Genomic DNA, 21,697 nt, shown 5'->3' on the forward strand with positions numbered 1-21,697 from the left:
CTCTTTTCCATTGAATTGTCTTGGCACCTTGGTCCAAAACAGATTGACTATAAATGTGAAGATTTGTTTTGGGACTCTAAATTCTATTTCATTGATCTATTTGACCATTCTTATGCCAATATCACAGTTTTTTGTTTTTTTTTTTTAACAGTTACTAAGACCTGCAGCAGGTCTTAGTTGCAGTCCGTGGGCTTACTTGCTTCGAACCACGTGAGATATTAGTTCTCCCACCAGGAATGGAACCCATGTCCCCTGCATTGCAAGGAGGATTCTTAACCACCGGACCACAAGGGAAGTCCCCAAAATTTATTTATAGTTTTGGAAGAAACCACCAAACTGTCTTCCAAAGGGTCTGCATTTCCAAAGGGTTTGCATTTCCCTAATGGCTAATGATGACAAACATCTTTTCATGTGCTTATTTGCCACTTAGTGAAATGTTTCTTTTGTCCATTTTCTAATTGCTTTTTCTTTAATGTTGAGTTTTGAGTGTTCTCTATATATTCTAGGTATGAGGACTCTGGCCACATGTAATCATGTTTAAAAAATTAATTTCAATTATGTGGGTAATACATGAATGCATCCTTCATTTAAAAATGACAGGATAGGACTTCCCTGGTGGCTCAGTGGTAAAGAATCTACCTGCCAATGCAGGAAACACAGGTGTGATCCCTGATCTGAGAAGATCCCACATGCTGAGGAGCAACTAAGCCCATGCACCACAGCTATTGAGCCTGTGCCCTAGAGCCTGGGAACCACAACTACTGAAGCCCGCGTGCTCTAGAGCCTGTGCACCAGGCTGTGCAACAAGAGACGCCTGTGCACCACAACTAGAGAGTAGCCCCTGCTCACTGCAATTAGAGAAGAGTCCATGTAGAAAAAAAGACCCGGCACAGCCACAAATAATTTTTTTTAAAAAAGCAGTCAACCTGACAATCCCCCAGGTTGACTTAAAATGTTTTTTTTTAAAAAGGATAAGGTTTAAACCCTCAAATCCTTTCCCTTTTCGGCATTCTCTCATGAGTAACCATTATTATGTATTTCAGGTATATTCCACTAGATTAAAAAAATTAGCTTTCTCAAGATAAACAGACTCATAGAATGTATATGGTATTGTTTGTATATGGGTTTTATAGAAAAGTTATAATGTTTGTACCATGGTCAAAGATGTATTTTTAAATTTAAAAAGTTAAAAAGCTTTTGGCAGCATTGTGTGACATGTGGGATCTTAGTTCCCTGACTAGGGATTGAACCCATGCCCCCTGCATTGGAAGCACAGAGTTTTAACCACTGGACTGCCAAGGAAGTCCCGAAGATGCATTTTTGACCCAAGAATATTGTAAAGACTTCTTTATACTGATAAATATCTCTAGTCTGTTCCTTCAAACTGTTGTATAGTATGGATTGTCTATGTTTCTTCAGCCATTCCTCAGTTTCTAGACATTAGGTAGTTCTCAGTGTTCTTTTAGTAAGCAGTGCTACAGTGAACCACCTTGGGCATGACTCTGGGCACATGTGCAGTTATTTCTTTAGAGAGATATAGAAAAAGGGAATTTTATGAATGTTAAGGTATGTGGTTTTCATATTTGAAGACTCTGCCATACTGCCCCCTCCTCCACCTGGATATGTGTTTCCCCACATGTTGGACAACAATCACTTATCTTTTGACTACAAGGTCCACCCACTATTTTATATCCCAGCTATCTACCAACTACAAAGAGGTGGGCCTTGAACTGGAGTGGGATATTTTTTTTTGGCCATGTCATACGACTTTCGGGATCTTAGTCCCCCAACCAGGGATCAAACCCATACCACTTGCATTGGAAATGTGAAGTCTTAAACCACTGGACCACTAGGGAAGTCCTGTGTGGGATTTAGACGTGTTCCTCGTGAGTCACACTTAATGGGTGCTTTCTATGTCACATGCTCTCAGTTCTTCTTTTTTTTAAATCTTTTGGCCACAGGGCATGTGGGATCTTAGTTCTATTAGGAATTGTCATTGACTGGAGAGGAGACTAAGGAGACCTGAAGGCTAAGTTCAAAGTGAATTCCAAATTCCTTCTAAGCTAACTTCCAGGTGTCCAGGAAAATCATCCAAATACCTTTCCACCAAATTGGCACCCTTTACAAAGATCAGTCTGTAAACAACAGAGTTGGTATCAGTTCAGTTCAGTCGCTCAGTCATGTCCGACTCTGTGACCCCATGGACTGAAGCATGCCAGGCTTCCCTGTCCATCACCAACTCCCAGAGCTTACTCAAACTCATGTCCATTGAGTTGGTGACACCATCCAACCATCTCATCCTCTGTTATCCCCTTCTCCTCCTGCCTTCAATCTTTCCCAGCATCAGGGTCTTTTCCAATGAGTCAGTTCTTTGCATTAGGTGGCCAAAGTATGGGAGTTTCCGCTTCAGCATCAGTCCTTCCAATGAATATTCAGGACTGATCTCCTTTAGGATGGACTGGTTGGATCTCCTTGCACTCCAAGGGACTCTCAAGAGTCTTCTCCAACACCACGGTTCAAAAGCATCAATTCTCTGGCACTCAGCTTTCTTTATAGTCCGACTCTCACATCCATACATGACTACTGGAAAAACTGTAGCTTTGACGAGACAGACCATTGTTGGCAAAGTAATGCCTCTGCTTTTTAATATGCTGTCTAGGTTGGTCATAAAGAACAGAGTTGGCATGTAATGGTGCAATGCTCAGGGCGACAGCATGCAATTCCCTGGGCAAAGGCCCAGAAGTTAGCTCTCATACCTGCTCCTTTTCCTTCTAATTCAACAAGGCTTGACTCTTGCTTTTTGGCTGTTTCACTTTGCCCGTAGGAGCACTTTCTAGCTGCTAGGAGCTTGCAAGCACTTAAACACTTAGGCTGTTTTCTTTCCTTAGGGCTTTTGATAAAAGTGATCTTGTTCTTCTATCAGATTATCTGTGTAAGTTATCACAGTTCTCACGGCCTTTTTTTTTTTTTTCTTGGCTGCACTGCATGGCTTGGAGGATCTTAGTTACCTGACTGAGGATTGAACTTGGCCTCGGCAGTGAAAGCGCCAAGTCCTAACCACTGGACCGTCATGGACTTTCTTAAACAGATGTTAAATGCTCTCTGGGCCCCTCACTCTCCCTAGAAATGGTGCTTCTGTAGGATTGAGAACACAGATGGCCGAACGTCCCTCCCCACCTACCTTCATGCGTCTCCAGGCAGCCATCCACAACAGCTGCAGGCAGTACTGCTGGAGCAAATGACTAGGAAATTTTTTGCAGTTAAAGAAATGTAGGATAGAGGCTTTTTGCCTGCCAAAGAATGCTGCCTCTTGACTGATGTTATGGAAAAAGCACTGTAAGGCTGACTCCACAGCTGAGCTCTGCACAAGGTTTTCCCTCCACACTTGATTTTTCTCTTAGCAACCAGGCTGTATGCCCAAGAGGCCTTTTGGTTCACAGCAACCTCTGCAAGCTCTCTGAAGGAAATCAGCCTGGGGAAAATCCTGGATGTTTCCCCCCGTATTACAGACCCCCGAATCATTAACTCTATCCTCTACTCCTTCACTGTGCAGGGATTCAGAGCATGGACTCGGGACCTGACTACTTTGCTTCCGATTCGTTAATAATTTTGCCATTTTTTGGCTCTGGGCAAGTTATTCAACTTAGTTTGTCCATCTGGAAGATAAGGGCTAATGATAGCAAGTACCTCAAAGAGTTAATATTAAATTAAAAAATATACAGTATCTTTCATATAGGATGCACTGTGCTATTATTATATAAGTTTACAATCGTTAAGACATAGGGTGTCTGGCCCAGGATAAGGAGACCTAGCCTTAATCTCTAATCTTTTTAAAACTTGCTTTCCTTGTAACACATAGGTACTTTCCTCTGTGTGAATCTCTATACTTGTCCTGAACTCATGCCTGTCCTTTCACCTATTATATTTGCAGCAGTGCCCACAGTAGGTGGTCTGTAAAAACCTATCACAAACTAAGGGCATGAATGAAGGCCTCCATTGGTCTGTCCACTCTTCACTTTCAAAGCAATTTGCTAAAGGGGACTTTTAATGATGGATTTTTTTAAAAGAAAGGATTAGTTTGAAAACTGTTCATTTAAGTTTTGGTGAATGCTTCGATAGTTTTAAATTTTATGTTCCGTTACAAAATTTTGAAAATGACATTCTGATTCACTTTGAGACAACTTAATCTAACCTTTGTTTAGTATATAATGTTCAACATCATGCCCCTGATTGGTGTTAAGAATGGGTCCATACTGCGAGATTAAAATTATGCCAATTATAAATGTGCTCACTGCTTATGAATTAAGAAATTAAAGTGAATTTGATTTTGAACGGTTGTGTTCAATGTTGGGCCAGATCATTTCTAGCACAGGGGCTGTGTGACAGCTAGTAGGCCACTGTTTTCCAGACAGACATCAAATGTGAGTGAATGCCTGAAGTATGATGAGATGGCAGGGGGCAGGGGGGATTCCTCCTGCCACAATTTGGAAATGGAATTGTCTCTGGGGATCAGTCTGATTTACAAAATGAATATAAAGCTGCCACCTACCCACTCAGGAGTTGAGTAGTATTCGAAAAGTAATGTACAATGGAGGACTCTCGTGACAGCAGAAGAGTGCCTTCCTTAAAACTGTGCGTGTGGGGGCTCTGCCATTTCTGAGCCTTGCTTAAACCTGAATAATGATGGTCCTGTGACCGAGGACATCTGGCTCAGGATTCTTCTCACACAGAAGTCCCTAAACTGATAGCTCAAAAGAGTGAGGTGTTTTCAAGTCTCTGGTAAGGATGCCCAGGTTGAATTTTACATGTTCTATTGTAAACATCAAGTAACACCACAAACATTTAAAAAAAGAAAGTTTATTGGTCTTTAAATGGCTCAAATTGCAAATAAACCAGTCGGGTAGTGGCATCAGCCTAAGACATGTGATGCATCTTTGTCATTTGGCTTCATAGCACCTCAGTACCCAGGAGAGGAAAGGTCTCAAAGCAAAGTCACAACATTAGTGGTTAGGACCCCTGGTTAAATGAGACTGCAACAAGTACACATGGAGATTGCTGGGCCCGCGGGGCTGCGCTTATATGGGGAACTTTAATTCTGCACACAGCATAGCCTATGAAAAATATAAAATGAAAGATGTACATCTCAAACCCTTTAAGGACACATATTTAACATGACAAGCTGGATGTAGTATCTAAAGAGTTCAGTTCCTAAATAGTCTATTTGTGTTAACTTTACGTACACATCTGTTACCTGGAATGCCTGAACACATCTTTGACTTGCTGAAATTAAGACTGAGCATAAAGAAAGCAAAACTTTATTGAAACAACTTCCCTAGTCCCATTCCAAAGAAAAGAAAAATCTGATAGTGGTATATTTCCCATTGAAATTATGTCCCTTCAGTGGGCATGCTGTACAACGGGGACACAGCCTACTGTTTGGTGGCAAACATGTTTTCTGCACTATCCTCAGGTTTGGCTGTTCAATGTTAACTTTAGGAAAATGTAACTACAATGTTCTTCATTATGAACACAGACTACAAACACTCCTAGTAACTCCCACACAGCCAAACTGCAACCTCAGGAATACAAATTTAGAAGTTAACAGATGGCAAGCACAACTACTTTCCTGAAGTGGTCTAGTGCAAAACGCATTAGCACCGTGGACACTTTTCCTATGCCCTGCTCCAAAGAGATCAAAATCTTAACACATGCTCACCACTTGCATAAAGGGATTTCCAGGGATCAGCATCTTACAGAATAAGGGTTCACTGAGTCATACTGAATCCTCATAGTCTAAAATTATCTTACAAGTATATGCTGGTCCTTCATTTTTAAACTACCTTAATTAAAAGCAATCAAGGAGCTCTGGAACTTCACTTTCAAGAACCAGAGTATGGCACACATTTTACATTTGGACAGACTCTAGCAGTTATTTCTTGAGCATCTTCTATACAAAAGTTGTTCGCCATCCTGACATATATTCTCTCACTAGGACACGTGGGCAGTGGGCCCACGGCACCATAAGGATACAACCCAGAATGATGTAACCAGGTATCTTTCGGTTTCTAAATTAAGGCATATTAAAAAATTTCCATGTACAAGTTTACACCACTTTTCTACGTTAATCACCAGGTAATTAATGCAGGTTCACAGATGAATTACTCTCAGTTGAACTATACGCAACAATCATGCCAGTCACTTTTTCTTCTATATTTTGCATAACAATGGTTAAAAAAAAGGTGGTACAGTTTAACTATCATGTTCACAATTGTCATTTTTTTTTCAAGGCAGTAGAAGACCAAGACATTTTAAAATGATTATAAAATTTAAGCTTTATAATAAACCAGAGGAAGTAGCCTTTCCTCCCATTGTCCACCCCCATTCTCACCTCTCGAACAGTTCAAGAAAGACTGCCGGCAAAACACAAGCGCCCACGCTACATTCAGGACCGTGATAAATGTAGGCAATTATGAAATAAGTTGAACTTTGCTTCTTGGTGAAGCCACATTAATTTCTTTTTAAGTGAATTTGACTTTCAGTGCAGTTCCAATTCATGCTTTTAGAGATACATAACAATTTCCAAAATGTTAAAGTAATTTCAGTCAATTGAGCCTTCAATGGCAAAGCTTATAAATTATATTTATTAGTATGGTCAAGATAAGAAAGGAGTTTGGGCTCTGATTATAAAATGCAGCATCTTTCTCTGATTCTCTTGGCTAAACTTTTCCTCTTCTTTTTTCCATTCTTTTCTTTGCTGTCTTCCATCTTTCTGGCCCGAATTTCCCTCATTAAATCAAAAAATACCTACAAAGAAGAAAACAGAATAAAGCAAGTAGATAATATGTGCCTGGTACATCTCTGAATCATAGCAGTAAACACTGGGAGGACTATATGAATATTAAAGAGCTCTTATTTGGGGAGTACAGGGACAGGAAAGTATATAAGTAAAGTCTGCTTCTTCCAAGTACATTAAAAAAATGGGAAACAGGAAGATTTTCTGAATTACACTTTTGGGTAAAATCTGCTTACATAATATAACCTAATCTCCCATCTGAATTTTCAAGATAAAAATAAAAAAGCACTGCAAGTGATAGCTCCGAAGATGTAACCCAATGGATTACATTTGAGTAATTAATAATCAGCAAATATATTTTATCAATTACTATTTTAAAGTAATTTAATAAAATTTTCAATTAATCTTTCTTCAGCCCCATTTTTAAAAACAGCTGTGGAAAATGACTGCTTCCTTTATTATTTTGATACCAGGCACTAGAAAATAATTGCTTGTTGCACAATATTTTAGGATTTATCAATTTTTGTCTGTCTAGAAATTGGCAAATAATGGGAGATATTAGCATAATAATTTAAAAGCTATTAGTGTAATAATTCAAAAGTTCAATATCACTAACAAGTGTCTGTACATGTGTGCGTGCTAAGTTGCTTCAGTTGTGTCTGACTCTGTGTGACCCTACGGACTGTAGCCCACTAGGCTCCTGTCCATGGGATTCTCCAGGCAAGTGTCTGAGTGCACACTGAGAAGGGCCTGAAGGATGTGGACTCATGCTGTGGCTGAAGAGTTGCTGCACATTACTTTTCTGCAGCCACTGAGGTGCTTGTGAAAAATGCATCTACCTGGTGGCAGCCACAGGTACTAGATTTTTGCATATCCCCCTGACACACACATACACGTGTGCTTTTGTGCATGATGCGTTTCAAACACAGATGGCAGCAAACTACAGTTACTGCTACTGTTCTGTATTTAATTTCCTAATGCTGAAGATCAGCACATTTAGCTCTACCTTCATTTAAAAAAAATATTTATTTTTGGCCTGCTGGGTCTTCACTGCTGCTCGAAGTTTTCTCTAGTTGTGGTGAGTGGGGGCTACTCTTAGTTGCAGTGCACAGGCTTTTCTCATTGCAGTGGCTTCTCTTGTTGCAGAGCACAGGCTCCAGGTGTGTGGGCTTCAGCAGTTGCAGCGCACGGGCTTACTTGCTCTGTGGCATTGTGAGATCTTCATGGACCAGGGTCAAACCTGCATCCCCTGCACTGGGAGGCAGATTCTTATCAACTGTACCACCAGGGAAGTTCTCTTCATTTCTTTTTAATGGTTGTACAATATTCCATTATATGGATGCACCAGCCTTTAAAATAGTCTGTTATTGGACGCTTGGGTATCTCCAGTCTTTTGTTTCTACAGATAATGCTTCAGTGACTACTGCTGAACATACTTATGCGTGGATGTATGATTTTATATAAATTTTAGAACTTGAATTGGTGGGGTCATAATTTTGACAGGTAATTACCAAATTGGCCTTCCACGAACATATGAGAGTTCCTTTCCCCTCCTCCCCATACTCCTGTCAACAGTATTATCATCAGTCTTGCTGCTTTATTCCCCAATATAACAGGTAAAAAAAAAGCCCTATTTTTAAATTGTGCTTCCTATTATAAGTTAGACTAAGCTGCTTTTAAACTTTAAAAGCAATTTGTACTTCTTTTCTATGACAAGGGTGTCTATATTTTTTGACTGTTTTCCCATTGGGTTGGCTGGTCTTTTTCTCACTGTCCTGTGGTAACTCTGACAATGTCCATGACTGTACTTTCCCGGGACCTCTGATGCCAGCAGGTGACACCACAGGACTGCTGCAAGCCTCAGAGCCGGACAGTTACTGTTCACCTCTCCTCCCCACCCCCCTTAGTTCAAATAGGTTTTAGTGTGTGTTCTACCATCTGCTGGAGATGTTAAACAGGAGGAAACAAAGTATATATATGCTACCATACTGTTCTGTGGCGTCTTTCAAAACCTCATACAGACTGAATCTTAAACTATATTTCATTAGTATTTTAAAAAACATTCGCTGTAACTAGTGGAAACTGGTTTACTGAGTAGAACTCTTTTAGCATGTTGTAAAGATATCCTGGACTTAGAGGAATCTGACCATGTGACTGGAAAAAAAAAAGTGAGCTTAAAATGACTACGTCTTCAAACCTATAGTAGACAGGCAGAAAGAACCTCTAAACTTTTAACATCATGATTTCTGGACCAGGGTTGTGGATCTACAGACACAGCAGACCAGTTCACAAACAGCTGCAGACGCCTATGGCAGCGTTACTTCAAGTGTGGTCCACCACCCCACCTGCACAGCCAGGAGCTCACTAGATCCGCAAATTCTCAGGACTCACCCCAGAGCAAACGAGTCCAAATCTCTGAAGAAGACCCAGGAACCTCTGTTTATCAGGCTTTATAGGCAATCCTTCTGCATGTGAGGTTTTGTGAGGCACTTGTAGGGCTGAGATACTCGGGCACTGAAAAGGCCTCCCTGGAAGGGCTCCCACCCAGAGCTGCTCCAGCCCCAGCAGCAGGCTTCCTGAACTCTGACAGTGGTGTTGGAGGGTGGATGAACGGCACCTGCAAAGGCTCTAAGGTGTTCCTCACCTGGTCTCCAGGAAGGGCCAATCTGCACAAAGTGCAAAGATGAGGGAAGAGGGCAGAGGAGTTCTCTTTCCCCTGGGTGGAGAGGGGGCGAGGGGGTGGAGAACAGAGGTGGAGGGTGGGGAGTGTAGCTGTGGTGACAGAGATTTCAAAACCCTCTCCCTTGGGGCTCCTTCATCTTGGGAGCCACCTTCATTTGGGAGAACTTAAGTGGGGATGGGCAGGTGTCAGCTCAGAGATTCTCCAGCCAATCAGGAAAAGAAAAGGAAAAAAAAACAAAAACAGGAGGGATTCAGATCAGGAATCTGGCCAGTACTTAAAAAAATAGTACATCTTGCTGTTGTTGTCTCATGTTTTTACGCCCCTTGGGAACCTAAAGACAAGGTGAAGTCAAGAAAGTCCTAACACAGTGTACTTGAGCATTCAGGGCTAATAAACATCAACGTGTATTAAATCTCTCTCTGAAAGTCTCAACAGAATCTCTAGACACAGATACAGCCGAGTTAAGTAAATCAACCTATTTTAACATGATGTCGTGGTGAGGAGGGTCCCCTCTTACCTTGTCAACATTGGCCCGCGTCTTGGCAGATGTTTCCACATAGTTAACGTTCCACTGATCGGCTCTGGTTTTCGCCTCTTCTACGGAAACCTGCCTTTTATCTTCCAAATCTGATTTGTTTCCAACGAGCAGAAATGGGACGTTCTCATCTTCCTTTACTCTTAAAATCTGCTCCCTGGATAAGAGGAAATGAGCAAGAAATATCTGTGTTAAAATAACAAATAACACATGCAGGCATTTATTTATGCTTCTTAACAATGAGCTCTTTTATTACACAGGAGGAAACAAGCAGCACGTCTTCCTTTATCTACCCTCAATCATTTGAGCTTCACATTCACTTCATTGATGGAGGAAAAATACACCAAAGAAGAGTACAAATATGGCAGTAGAGGCATGAAGTGAAAGTATCAAATGCAACTTCATTCTAAATGCCTTGTTTTTAAAACCTTTTTTACATCTTGGCCAGGCTGTGTGGCATGTAGGATCTTAGTTCCCCAACCAGGATTGAACCCGCACCCCCTGCAGTGGAAGCACAGAGTCTTAACCACTGGACTGTCAGGGACGTCCCTCTAAAGGCTTTTTCAAAACAAACTCTTTACATTAGAATGATTTCAGATTTACAGAGAAGGTGTGAAGATAGGACAGAGTTCCTGTATGTCCCCATACCCAGTTTCCCCTGTTGTCAACACTACCTTAATGTGGTATATTTATCACAATTTATGAAGTACTACTGATACAAATATACCTTGTTATACTGCAATTCGCTTTACTGTGCTTTGCAGATACTGCTTTCTCTCTTTTTTTTAACAGACTGAAGGTGTGCAGTCACCCTGTGTCAAGCTAGTCTATCGGTGTCACTTTTCCAACAGCATTTGCTCACTTTGTGTCTCTGTGTCACACTTTGGTAATTCTCACAATATTTTAAACTTTTCCAATATTATTAAATTTGTTAGGGTGATAAGTGACCTTTGTGATGACTGTAATCATTACCAGCATTTTTGCTTAAATTGATGCTCCCTTTGGAGTTTGAGAGACAATTATAGAATTTTAGAGTAGAAAAGCACCTTTACAAACTGGTCAAGCTTCATTTTTATTTTAAGGAAAGTGAGAACCACAAAAGGTAACAGGGTTTTCTAACATTTCTATTGAACACTTATAAGTACTGTAAGTTACATGCTAGCAACTGTGCCAAATATGGGTATCAGGGTTACTGAAATGGGTAAATAGATGGGGAAACAGTGGAAACAGTGTCAGACTTTATTTTTGGGGGCTCCAAAATCACTGCTGATGGTGACTGCAGCCATGAAATTAAAACACGCTTACTCCTTGGAAGGAAGGTTATGACCAACCTAGATAGCATATTTAAAAGCAGAGACATTACTTTGCCAAAAAAGGTCCGTCTAGTCAAGGCTATGGTTTTTCCAGTGGTCATGTATGGATGTGAGAGTTGGACGGTGAAGAAAGCTGAGCGCAGAAGAATTGATGCTTTTGAACTGTGGTGTTGGAGAAGACTCTTGGGAGTCCCTTGGACTGCAAGGAGATCCAACCAGTCCATCCTAAAGGAGATCAGTCCTGGGTGTTCATTGGAAGGACTGATGTTGAAGCTGAAACTCCAATACTTTGGCCACCTCATGTGAAGAGTTGACTCATTGGAAAAGATCCTAATGCTGGGTAGGATTGGGGGCAGGAGGAGAAGGGGACGACAGAGGATGAGATGGTTGGATGGCATCACTGACTCGATGGACATGGGTTTGGGTAGACTCCGGGAGTTGGTGATGGACAGGCAGGCCTGGCGTGCTACGATTCATGGGGTCGCAAAGAGTCGGACACAACCGAGCAAATGAACTGACTGAACTGAAATGGGTAAGAAATGGGTTCTGCTCTCAAGTGTTTTTACCTTGTCAGGAAAAACACACAGCATACAGAAATCAATCTCAGTGTCAGAGTGTGATGAGTGTGCTATTGGGGCTGTGCAAAGTATATCACAAACACCGATGAGGAAACAGTGGATTCTGCCTTCGTGACAGGAGGCCCAGGAAGGCTACATTTAGGAGCTGAAAATTATTAGAGAAATGCAAATCAAAACTATACTGATGTACCACCTCACACCAGTCAGAATGGGCATTATTTAAAAGTTTACAAATAACAAATGCTGGAGAGGGCATGGAGAAACAGGAGTCCTCCTACACTGCTGGTGGGAATGTAAATTTGTGCAGTCATTGTGGAAAACAGTATGGAAGGTCCTCAGAAAACTAAGCATTACCACATGATCCAGCAAGCCCATTCCTAGACATGTATCCAGACAAAACTCTAATTCAAAAAGATACATGTGCCCCAGTGTTCTTAGCAGCACTAGTCACAATAGCCAAAACACAGAAACAGCCTAAATGTCCATCAACAGATGAGTGAATGCATAAAGAAGATATAGTGCCTATAAAATGGAATACTGCTCAGCCATAAGAAAGAATGAAATAATGTCATTTGCAGCAACGTGGATGCAACTAGAGATGATCACACCACGTGAAGCAAGTCAGAAAGAGAAATACCATATGATATCCCTTATGTATGGAATCTAAAATATGACATAAATAAACCTATCTATGAAAAAAGACTCACAGACATAGAAGAGAGGCTTGGAGTTGCCAAGGAGGAATGGGTTGGGGGAGTCTGGGATTAGCAGATGTAAACTATTACATATAAAATGGATACACAACAAGGTCCCACTGTATAGCACAGAGAACTACACTCAATATCCTATGATAAACCATAATGGAAAAGAATATAAAAAAATAATTAGGTATGTAAAACTGAATCACTTTGCTGTATAGCTGAAATTAACATGTCATTGTAAATCAACTATACTTCAATAAAAAATTTTTAAAAATCAACTACAATAAAAAAAATTGAAATGAGGAGCTGACATTGTGCTATACTTTGCAGGTCAGATCATGTGGAGTGTCTACTATTCTATTACCATTCAGACCACCTCAAAAATGGCTTTCCTACTGCTGGTCAGTTACCAGGAACATTTTTTATTTATGGGAAGGGCAACACATTGGAGGTAGGACAGAAGGGTAATGAATGATTCACTTATTTTCTGTAATAGCAATAGCCTAAGACTTTTTTTCTTGGCATAAAAATACCTCATTCCCTTGAGATACCACATTGGCTTTGGTGACTATGGTGACAAAATGTATTCCATTACTTAGAACAGAATCTGCTACAGAGTAAGCACTCAAATATTTTTTGAATGAACAAATAAGCACTGACACGTAACTTTCAATATGTCTCCCAGGGTTACAAGTTACCAGAATCTGCCACTCTTTGCACTTTATCATGTACAAAAACTTCTTCCTTACAGAAACCAATAAAATTAATTTTACAAATAAATTTACATTTCCTAAGTTTCTCAGTGACATGCTTTTTTGCAAAGAAGGTTCTCTTAGAATCTTTTGAGTTCTTGGGACCTTCATGTATACATGAAGAGAAATGTTTGGTGTAAGCCCTGGTTCAGTTTCCTGCCCAAACACTAGGGATGATGTCTTTCCTCATCTTTGGAAATCCTTGTTATCCTTCAAGGTTATCTATCTCTTCTTGAAGGCCTCCAACTCCTCTCCTTTCCTGGATCCCCTGTAACAATCACTGTCCATATCTTCTTTATCATGAACTGACACTGGGTTTCATGCCTTATTCAACCCGGCTGTGTGAACGTTGAAAACAGAAGATACATTATATGCTTCTTTTGCACCCACCCCACCCCACACCAAAGCAGACCACGTGTACGTAAATAAAAATACATGAAGAATATTTGTTTTTATGCATGCTGTATTTATGACACTACTCAAGAACTTATTTATGCTATATTTGTCTCATGTATAGAGAGAACACCTCTCCCCTTTATCACTTCCCCAATCCCCTGCCCCAAATCAAGTGGAAGATGGATTTCTATTAAACAGTAAATAAGATATTAAAAAGATTGTATAACGAGACAGTGTGTCAATCTATGGTGGTATTATTTCCACTGAAAGTTCAGTGTGTGTTATCAACGTGTCTACATTGTGAGGAGGATGGCAATGTGCCTGCTGGGCATGACACAGGTGCTGAGACACCCGTGACTAACACAGAAAGACTTAAAATCTGGGTCAGAGACCCGTTATGTGATCCAGGCATCTGCTTTTACAGCAGCAGTAGTACTGTACTCCAAAGGGAAATACTTCAGTAACACATAAGGAGACTCTGCGTATGCAAGCTGCACTGCAGCTGGCGCTGGGAGAGCTGGCTGTGAGGTTAGGTATGGCACTGAGGACAGAGGACAGAGTCATACTGATGTCAGAGAGGGAATAAACACAGTTAGAGGGAAAGACAACTAGGTTAAGAGCCTCTAGTCATCCACTCGTTGCTGAGGAGGCAGCTGTTCTGCAGTGTCATGACACGACTCCCTGACATACCTGAAGTCGGCTGTGGCTGCAAAGGATTCCATTTCTGTAATGGAGAAGACACAGAGGAAGCCCTCGCCGCTGCGGAAGTAGTTATCTCTAATGGCAGCGTAGTCCTCTTGCCCAGCTGTATCCAGGATGTCAATCTGGACTTCCTCCCCGTCTAGCACCACCTTCTTCCGATAGCTGTCGGCTTTGGTCGGCTCGTAGTCTTCCACAAACTGGGAATGAGGAAAAGCACTTCTATTTCTAAATCATTTTTACTTTTCAAAGTTTCTTATTGTGAAATACAGATTTACATGAAGGTGCCAAAATAGTACTGAGAGGCCACATGTAACCTTCATTAAGTTTTCCCTAGTGGTAAAAGCTACATTCGTTTACATTTCCATCGTAGACAATTCAGAGGTCTTTGCTTTTACAAAAAGTGGAGGTTGAACAGCTCTAGGCCATTGACAGCTTGAAAATCGTGACTCTTTTCTTCCTTAAAACACTGTATCTGCAAAAACTATTACATAGGTATTTTATCAAATGTTTAAGAATCCTTTTTTGTGACTCCAAATATAAATTTTCATGTCAGAATTGTAGAAAATGACTTCAAAGTAAGTCAATATTTAGGTAAGGATTGAAAGCATGGTTAAATCTTTTCTTTCTCCAAAATGAACCGAGCCAAAAAAGTGGCTTATGCCACTCTGTAGAATGTCAAATCTTGAACTCTGAGATTTCTCCCCAGTCTGCCCATTTTTAAAAATAGCACAATTAAACAACTTTACAATTGTACTTCTAACTTTTACCCTCTAAATCTCACCTTGATATTTTTGATCAGTGTATCACTGTTGGTGTGTGTGTATACAGATATACACACATACTTTTGTGGGCTTTTAATTAGTTCCTATAAATATTTATCTGATATTTTCTTATTTATTTGCTCAATGTCTAAATCCCCATACTAGAATTTTAACCCCTGGGGGCAGGGACCTTGACCAGTCTATTCACCAATGTCTCCTCAAAGCCTAGAAGAGTGTCTGGTACATGGAGACACTCAACAGGTATTTACTGAAAAATCAAACACAGTGTATTTGTAATTGTAAAAGATACAGAACATTCTACCATAATTACATGCTATTATTCCACAAATATCAAATATTTATAAACATTTATGAATATTTAATGGATATATTCAGTTACTGTATCTGAAAATATTATGACTATTAAATGAAAGAGTAACCATTCATCAAACATCAGACATATGAACATTCTTACTTTTGACCGCCTTACTGTCAAGAAGGGGACTGATTTAAGGACTAATTTAAAGGAAAGCAGCTATTTAGGTGACCAGTATGAAGAACAGAGCTGAACAGATAAATTAGCAATTCTATTTAAAATACCATTTCAATTTTCCCCCTCCAAATTGTTTATTTAAGCAGGACAACTGCAGGATTTAAGAGTGTGAGAAGAAATTATTACAATATTGTAAATCAACTACACTTAATAAAATTTTTTTTTAAAAGTTCTGTATGTATGAAAGAAATGCTGATGACCAGGCAATGAAAAGAGACATTGGGTGATAAAAATCTGCAGGATACTTTTCTTAGAAGACCAGGTTTAACACTGAGTTACTCATCAGAGGTCACTCTACGTGGGCAGGTTGGGTAACTTCTATTTTCTCATCTGTAAAATGAGGATACCACTACCTACCACACAAGACTGCTGTGAGGACCAGGTAAAAAAGAGTAACCATAAATCCTTACTTCTATTTGGGAGGAAGAAGAATTGAGGATAAATGCTTAAATTTGATTAGCAACTCAAATCATTTAGCCTTAATAACAATGCTCTATGGAAAAAATACATTGCTGTATATAGGCTGAGACCTTAACTTTGGGGCCATAAAGTCTTAATACAAATACATGCACACAAATCTGTAAGTAATTTTATTTATTTTAAGTAATTTTACTTCAGGGACACAGCCTTCACTTGCTTAGTGGTGAGCGTAGTACCAGGCCAAATATACAATAAATAACTGATTTTTTTCATTGAGTTATTAAAGGATACCTTATATATGTTAACCTCAAGTCTCAAGTAGGTACTATATCTACCAGTTCTATTAATTCAAGGTGGGTCTTACTATTAAGACACTAAAAATAAAAAAAAGTCACATATTGCTCAGAAATAGGTACTGTTTCCACTTTTGTTCTGTTTTTTAAAAGCATAACGTTTTTAAGGACCTTGAATTGTCAACTTGGTAAATCAAGCTGCATACAAATGTTGGCTCTGAATTTAAAACCAGGAAAAAAATGATCAGTAGCTTTCAAAGGCTCAAGGAATCCATCCAAAACACAACCAAAACTAAGCTAGAGAAATACTCTCTGAAAGCCCAAACTCTGACATCCATGATACAGTCAGCACTTACCTCATCATACATGAACTGCAGAGTCAGAGCAGACTTGCCCACACCACCACTGCCCACCATGATGACTTTGTGTAAGGCCAAAGAATTCTGACCCTTGGGCTTATTCGCAGCCATCTTGTGTCACAGAGTTTTCACCAAAGGATTAAGAAGAATCTAAAAAGAATGAAAGAACAAGTAATGCTCAATACAATCTTTGTCAGAATTTCAGTATATGAAAGAGATATGAAGTCCTTAGGCTTCAAGTTACTAGTTCCCATTCTGCTATGATTTTAAACAGAGGGCAAATGAAGTATGCTCATTTGTGGGAAGAACCACTTATCAGAAAACACCATGGCAATAAGACAAGTATATGACTCAAGGGCATTTCTCTTACAATAGTTTTCAGTAATGAGTTTGCTGACCGAAAGGGAAAGCTTCCCAGGGCAACCACATGCTGACAGTAATGGAGTATTAGCTGTACAAGAATACGGTCACACAGATGACAAAGCAGGCTGAACAATCACTTTGTTTCCACATTAATCTCTGTTGGCAATAATTAAAGAGATGTTTCTTCTAACTTCAGTAAGAAACAACTGACAAAAAAAAAAAAAAAGAAACCTCATCCTGACAACTTGGAAGTTGAAGCATAAGTAGAATCTAACACTGTGCACCCCAACTCCCGAGGATCGTGTTACTGGAACATCTGTATATACTGTGATGGGACGGGAAACTTAACTTAAATACATGAATCTAGCATGCCCTCACTTTCCTTCGAACATGTATTTGTTTACTGCATTTATGTGCTCAGTGCGGAAACACCAGGTTCCCCCAGGAGCTGGAGTGGTGCTGCACACTAATGGTACCCAGTTACCTTTGGTCATGGTACCAGTCCTCAGAAAAAGAGGCGGTAAGGTCAGCGCAAACACTGAGTCTGCGTGGAGGCCCATGCAAGGAGGCTTTGTTTTTAGAGGTTGGAGGGGGGTTCCTTCTTTAGAGGTTAGAGTTACCTTCTCAGCTTCTCTGACTTGTTTAGGTCACAGCACACCTTTCACAAGCTGCAACTCACAGGAATACTCCTCACGCTGCCCACTTCTCCATCTCATGCCCATTCATCTCTCCCAGTTTGGCTGCATAAGACCCACACTGGTCTCCCTTGATTCTTCATGTGCTCTTCTCTGCCTGCAGGCCTTTATCATGCCGTTTCCTCCATCTGACATATTCTTGGCTAACTCCTCCCAGTTTTGAGGTTTCAGCTTACCTGAAACTCTCAACCTAAACTAGGCTCTCCCCTGCTCTGTGCTCACATGGTACATGATACCTTTCCTTCAAACCATTATCACGAGCTGGAACTGCTCTAGCGTGTTAATTGTTTAATACCGGTCTTCTTCCTAATATACTGGAAGCAACTTGAGTATGGCCGCTATGTCTGTGGTTTACTTGACTTGGCAACATCAGTACATGTGTGTCAAATGAACAAATAAATGTCGGAGTCTGACTTAATCTGGGGAGTGCTTTGGATGGTACTGGTATAAAGCAGCTATTGCTACTAGAGATTCCATCACAAGTTCAGGTGAGGAACAGTCGGCTTTGGGTTTGTGCTCCACACACTGGTTGTGCAGGCACCCAAGAGCTGGGTGCTGCTCACGCTGCCCCAGAAATCATGCCCATATGCCTATCTGCCCAATATAAAAAAGTCTTCAGGAAAAAAAAAAAAATCCCAAATCTTGCTATCCATATAACACCAGGAATAAGTTGAGACATATTTGAGAGAGTCACAGCATACCTTTCACAAGCTGCAACTTGTGAGCATAACTGAGATCACACTACATAATGCAATTTTTGATCCTATTATTCATATGTCATAAACATTTTTAGTAGAGGCAACCTGAACTGTGAGGCATATGCTAAGGAATCCACATTTGAAGGCTAGTAGTTCAATTTAACTCAATAAACAAGGATTGAGTCCCTCTTTTTCCTGGACACCAAGGACAAAATCATTGGATTCTAAATGATTGCCACTGCTCAGAAACAGTGAAAATTAATAGTGTACTTCAGATAAGTAGAAGTCTAAAAGACACGTCATCTAAGAAAGCTTATGGAGCACGCTGTTGCTGGCATTCCTAAGGAAGGCAGGAAATGATTTATTTCTCACTCGTACGATCTTTACTTGCTGGCAGCTGTAATCACTTCATGGCTACATAACTACCATTTAATTTTTAAAATAGTTATACCACAAGAGCTGAGGGTGTTACCGTATCAATTAATATTCTAAGAATTGAGTATGTATGCTTTTAAAGCAAAAAATTAGTTAGCAGTTGTAGAACTGGGTTAAAACACTTCCCCTTTCAGAAAAATTTACAATTCAGTCTATGACTTAAAAAATGCAGAGATTCCTAAAGACATTTTCCCAAAGTGCAAACATTCCTCAGTAACTATGAGGTGCAGATCCCTTCCTTTCAAGAGGCTATCCAGGAAAATATCCCACCAAGGAGACACTCCTCAGCCCCAATTTAAAAATCTGGCTTTCCACAACTCAGGTCCCAATCCCTGGTCTAGATGTTGGAACCTAAGACAACACACACAGAAATAAGACTCTTCCACTGGTGGTAAATGCAATGGAGAACACAGGGGCACTGGGATAAAGACAGTGGGGACGGGCTACTTTAACCAGGATGGCCAAGGGCGACTCCTGTGATGAGACAGCATTTGAGATGAGATCTGAATTTTATCAAGAAACCAGCCAGCTCTGAGGGAAGAGCACTCTAGACACAGGGAAAGACAAGTGCAGAGGTCCAAGACAGGAGAGGGTTTGCCACGTTCTAGGGGCTGGACGAAGGCCAGAGTGGATGGAGTCTGTGAGTATCAGGGAGTGTAAACAGGAGGTGAGACAGAGAGGGAGCAGAGACCAAATCATAAAAAGCCTTGAAGGCCATGGAAAGGTGTTTGATTATAACCGTAATGCGAAACCTCTGGAGAGTGTGTAAGCAAGACTGTGACATAATTTCATCCATTTTTGAAAAGACTACCACGGCTGGTGTGTGGACAATGAATGGAAGAGGAGCAATGGCTGAAAACACAGGAATCTCTCCCACAGGCCATGACTAAGTGTGGCAGATGGAGGCTGCCAATGACCTTGGGAAGAGTCATTTCATCAATGAGATAGGAACCATAGCCTGAATGGGGTGGGTTGGGGAGAAAACAGAAGGCGCAGAAACGAACTTTGAAGACAAATGGAGAAATGGGGCCATAGATGAACATAGATTTTAGTGTGGGTTGCTTCTTAAATCGGAGAAGGCAATGGCACCCCACTCCAGTATTCTTGCCTGGAAAATCCCATGGACGGAGGAGCCTGGTAGGCTACAGTCCATGGGGTCGCTAAGAGTCGGACACAACTGAAGCGACTTAGCAGCAGCAGCAGCTTCTTAAATGTTCTTAAGGGATGTTTATATGACAATCATCTAAAAGAGGCAGAAATTAATGATGAAGAAGAGACAGTGCCTCTAGGAGCAAAGTGACTCTACTAGCTGTAGACCAGAGGAGTGGGGACCCAGGGCACACAAGAGCAGGGACACTGCTTCCTTTGTAACAGGTGTGGTGGTAAAGCAAGACGTACGGGCTGCAGGTAGATCTGGCTATTTATTTAACTGCATCTGTATTTCCTCAATGAAATATGATTCACAGAGCAATTTAGTGAGGGAGTTGGAATTCAAAAGTAAGCCTGTCTAGATAAGATCAATGGAACAGGATATACAGAAATAGATCCAAGCAAAGACTATAGTTTAGTGTGTAATAAAGGTGGTATTTCAAGTGGAGAGTGGGGGAGGGAAGCACAGAGGATAATTCACATGGTAATGGGACAACTGGTGAGCTCTCTGGAAACAAAACAAAACAAAACTGTTAAAGTGTATCAGAGGTTTAAATGACACAATGAAATCACAAAAGCACCAGAAAAGAAAAAATCCCACAAAATTTCTGTTTTATAATCTTAGAATGGGAAAGGCATAAAGTACTATCTAAAACCCAAGTCATAAAATAACTTTGATAAATTTTACTACTTAGAACAATTTCTACATGGCAAAATCTTCTATAAGCAGAATAAAAAGATAAACAGGAAAATATTTTGTGATCCATTTCAAAGATAAGAGGTAATTTCTCAATATGAAAAGTTACTACAAATAAAATCAACAATAAGATACCAATGGCTCTAGTAGGTTCAACCTTGTTTATAAAAGAAATACAAATAAGATTAGATGGAGACTCAATTGTTTTACCCATCAGATTGCTATCAATATGTTTGCAAGGATCAGTAAACTATTGCCTCCTTGGTCTACTTTTTGTATGGTCTGTGGCTAAGAATGGCATTATGGTTTTAAAGGGTTGTAAACAAAAGAAAACTAAGAAGAATATGCAACAGAATACGTATGTGGCCAGCAAGTCTAAATCATCTTTTCTTTCCCCTCATCTACAGAAAAAGCTTGTTCCTTCCTGGTAGACAAACAGGCACATTCCTTCTCTGCAGTGGAAGTATAAACTGGAAACACAAACTAATTAGTAACCACAGAAAAAGTTTTGTGTTGCTGTTGTTTAGTTGCTAAGTCATGTCCAACTCTTTTGTGACCCCGTGGACTGCAGCTTGCCAGCTCCTCTGTCCATGGGATTTCCCAGGCAAGAATACTGGAGGGGGTTGCCATTTCCTCTTCCAGGGGAATTTTCTGACCCAGGGATTGAACCTGTGTCTCCTGTATTGGCAGGCAAGCTGTTTACCACTGAGTCACCAGGGAAGCCCACAGAGAGAAACAGATGTTCTTTACCCACAAGATGGAGGGAGCCAAAACGTATTGGTAAAGTGAAAAAAAATAAGATACAGAACAATACACTTTGT

The 21,697-nt window shown here is 40.4% G+C and overlaps 1 protein-coding gene across 3 annotated transcripts in view; it reads right to left on the reverse strand.

Moving 5' to 3' along the window:
* Positions 1-4,841: 4,841 nt before the first annotated feature.
* Positions 4,842-21,697, reverse strand: part of RALA (RAS like proto-oncogene A) — a 65,916-nt gene continuing 49,060 nt past the window's right edge. For all 3 annotated transcript variants that reach the window (XM_081537423.1, XM_081537424.1, XM_081537425.1), the window contains 4 exons: positions 16,837-16,989; positions 14,442-14,650; positions 9,994-10,168; positions 4,842-6,804 (listed from right to left, as the gene is read on the reverse strand). In XM_081537423.1, the coding sequence (XP_081393549.1) occupies positions 6,682-6,804; positions 9,994-10,168; positions 14,442-14,650; positions 16,837-16,950 (621 nt within the window). In that variant the 5' untranslated portion in view covers positions 16,951-16,989 and the 3' untranslated portion in view covers positions 4,842-6,681. The remainder of the gene's footprint in view (positions 6,805-9,993; positions 10,169-14,441; positions 14,651-16,836; positions 16,990-21,697) is intronic.

Source organism: Giraffa tippelskirchi, chromosome 10, assembly GCF_054371585.1.
Source record: "Giraffa tippelskirchi isolate mGirTip1 chromosome 10, T2T-mGirTip1v1.2.pri, whole genome shotgun sequence".
NCBI classification, from domain to species: Eukaryota; Metazoa; Chordata; class Mammalia; order Artiodactyla; family Giraffidae; genus Giraffa; species Giraffa tippelskirchi.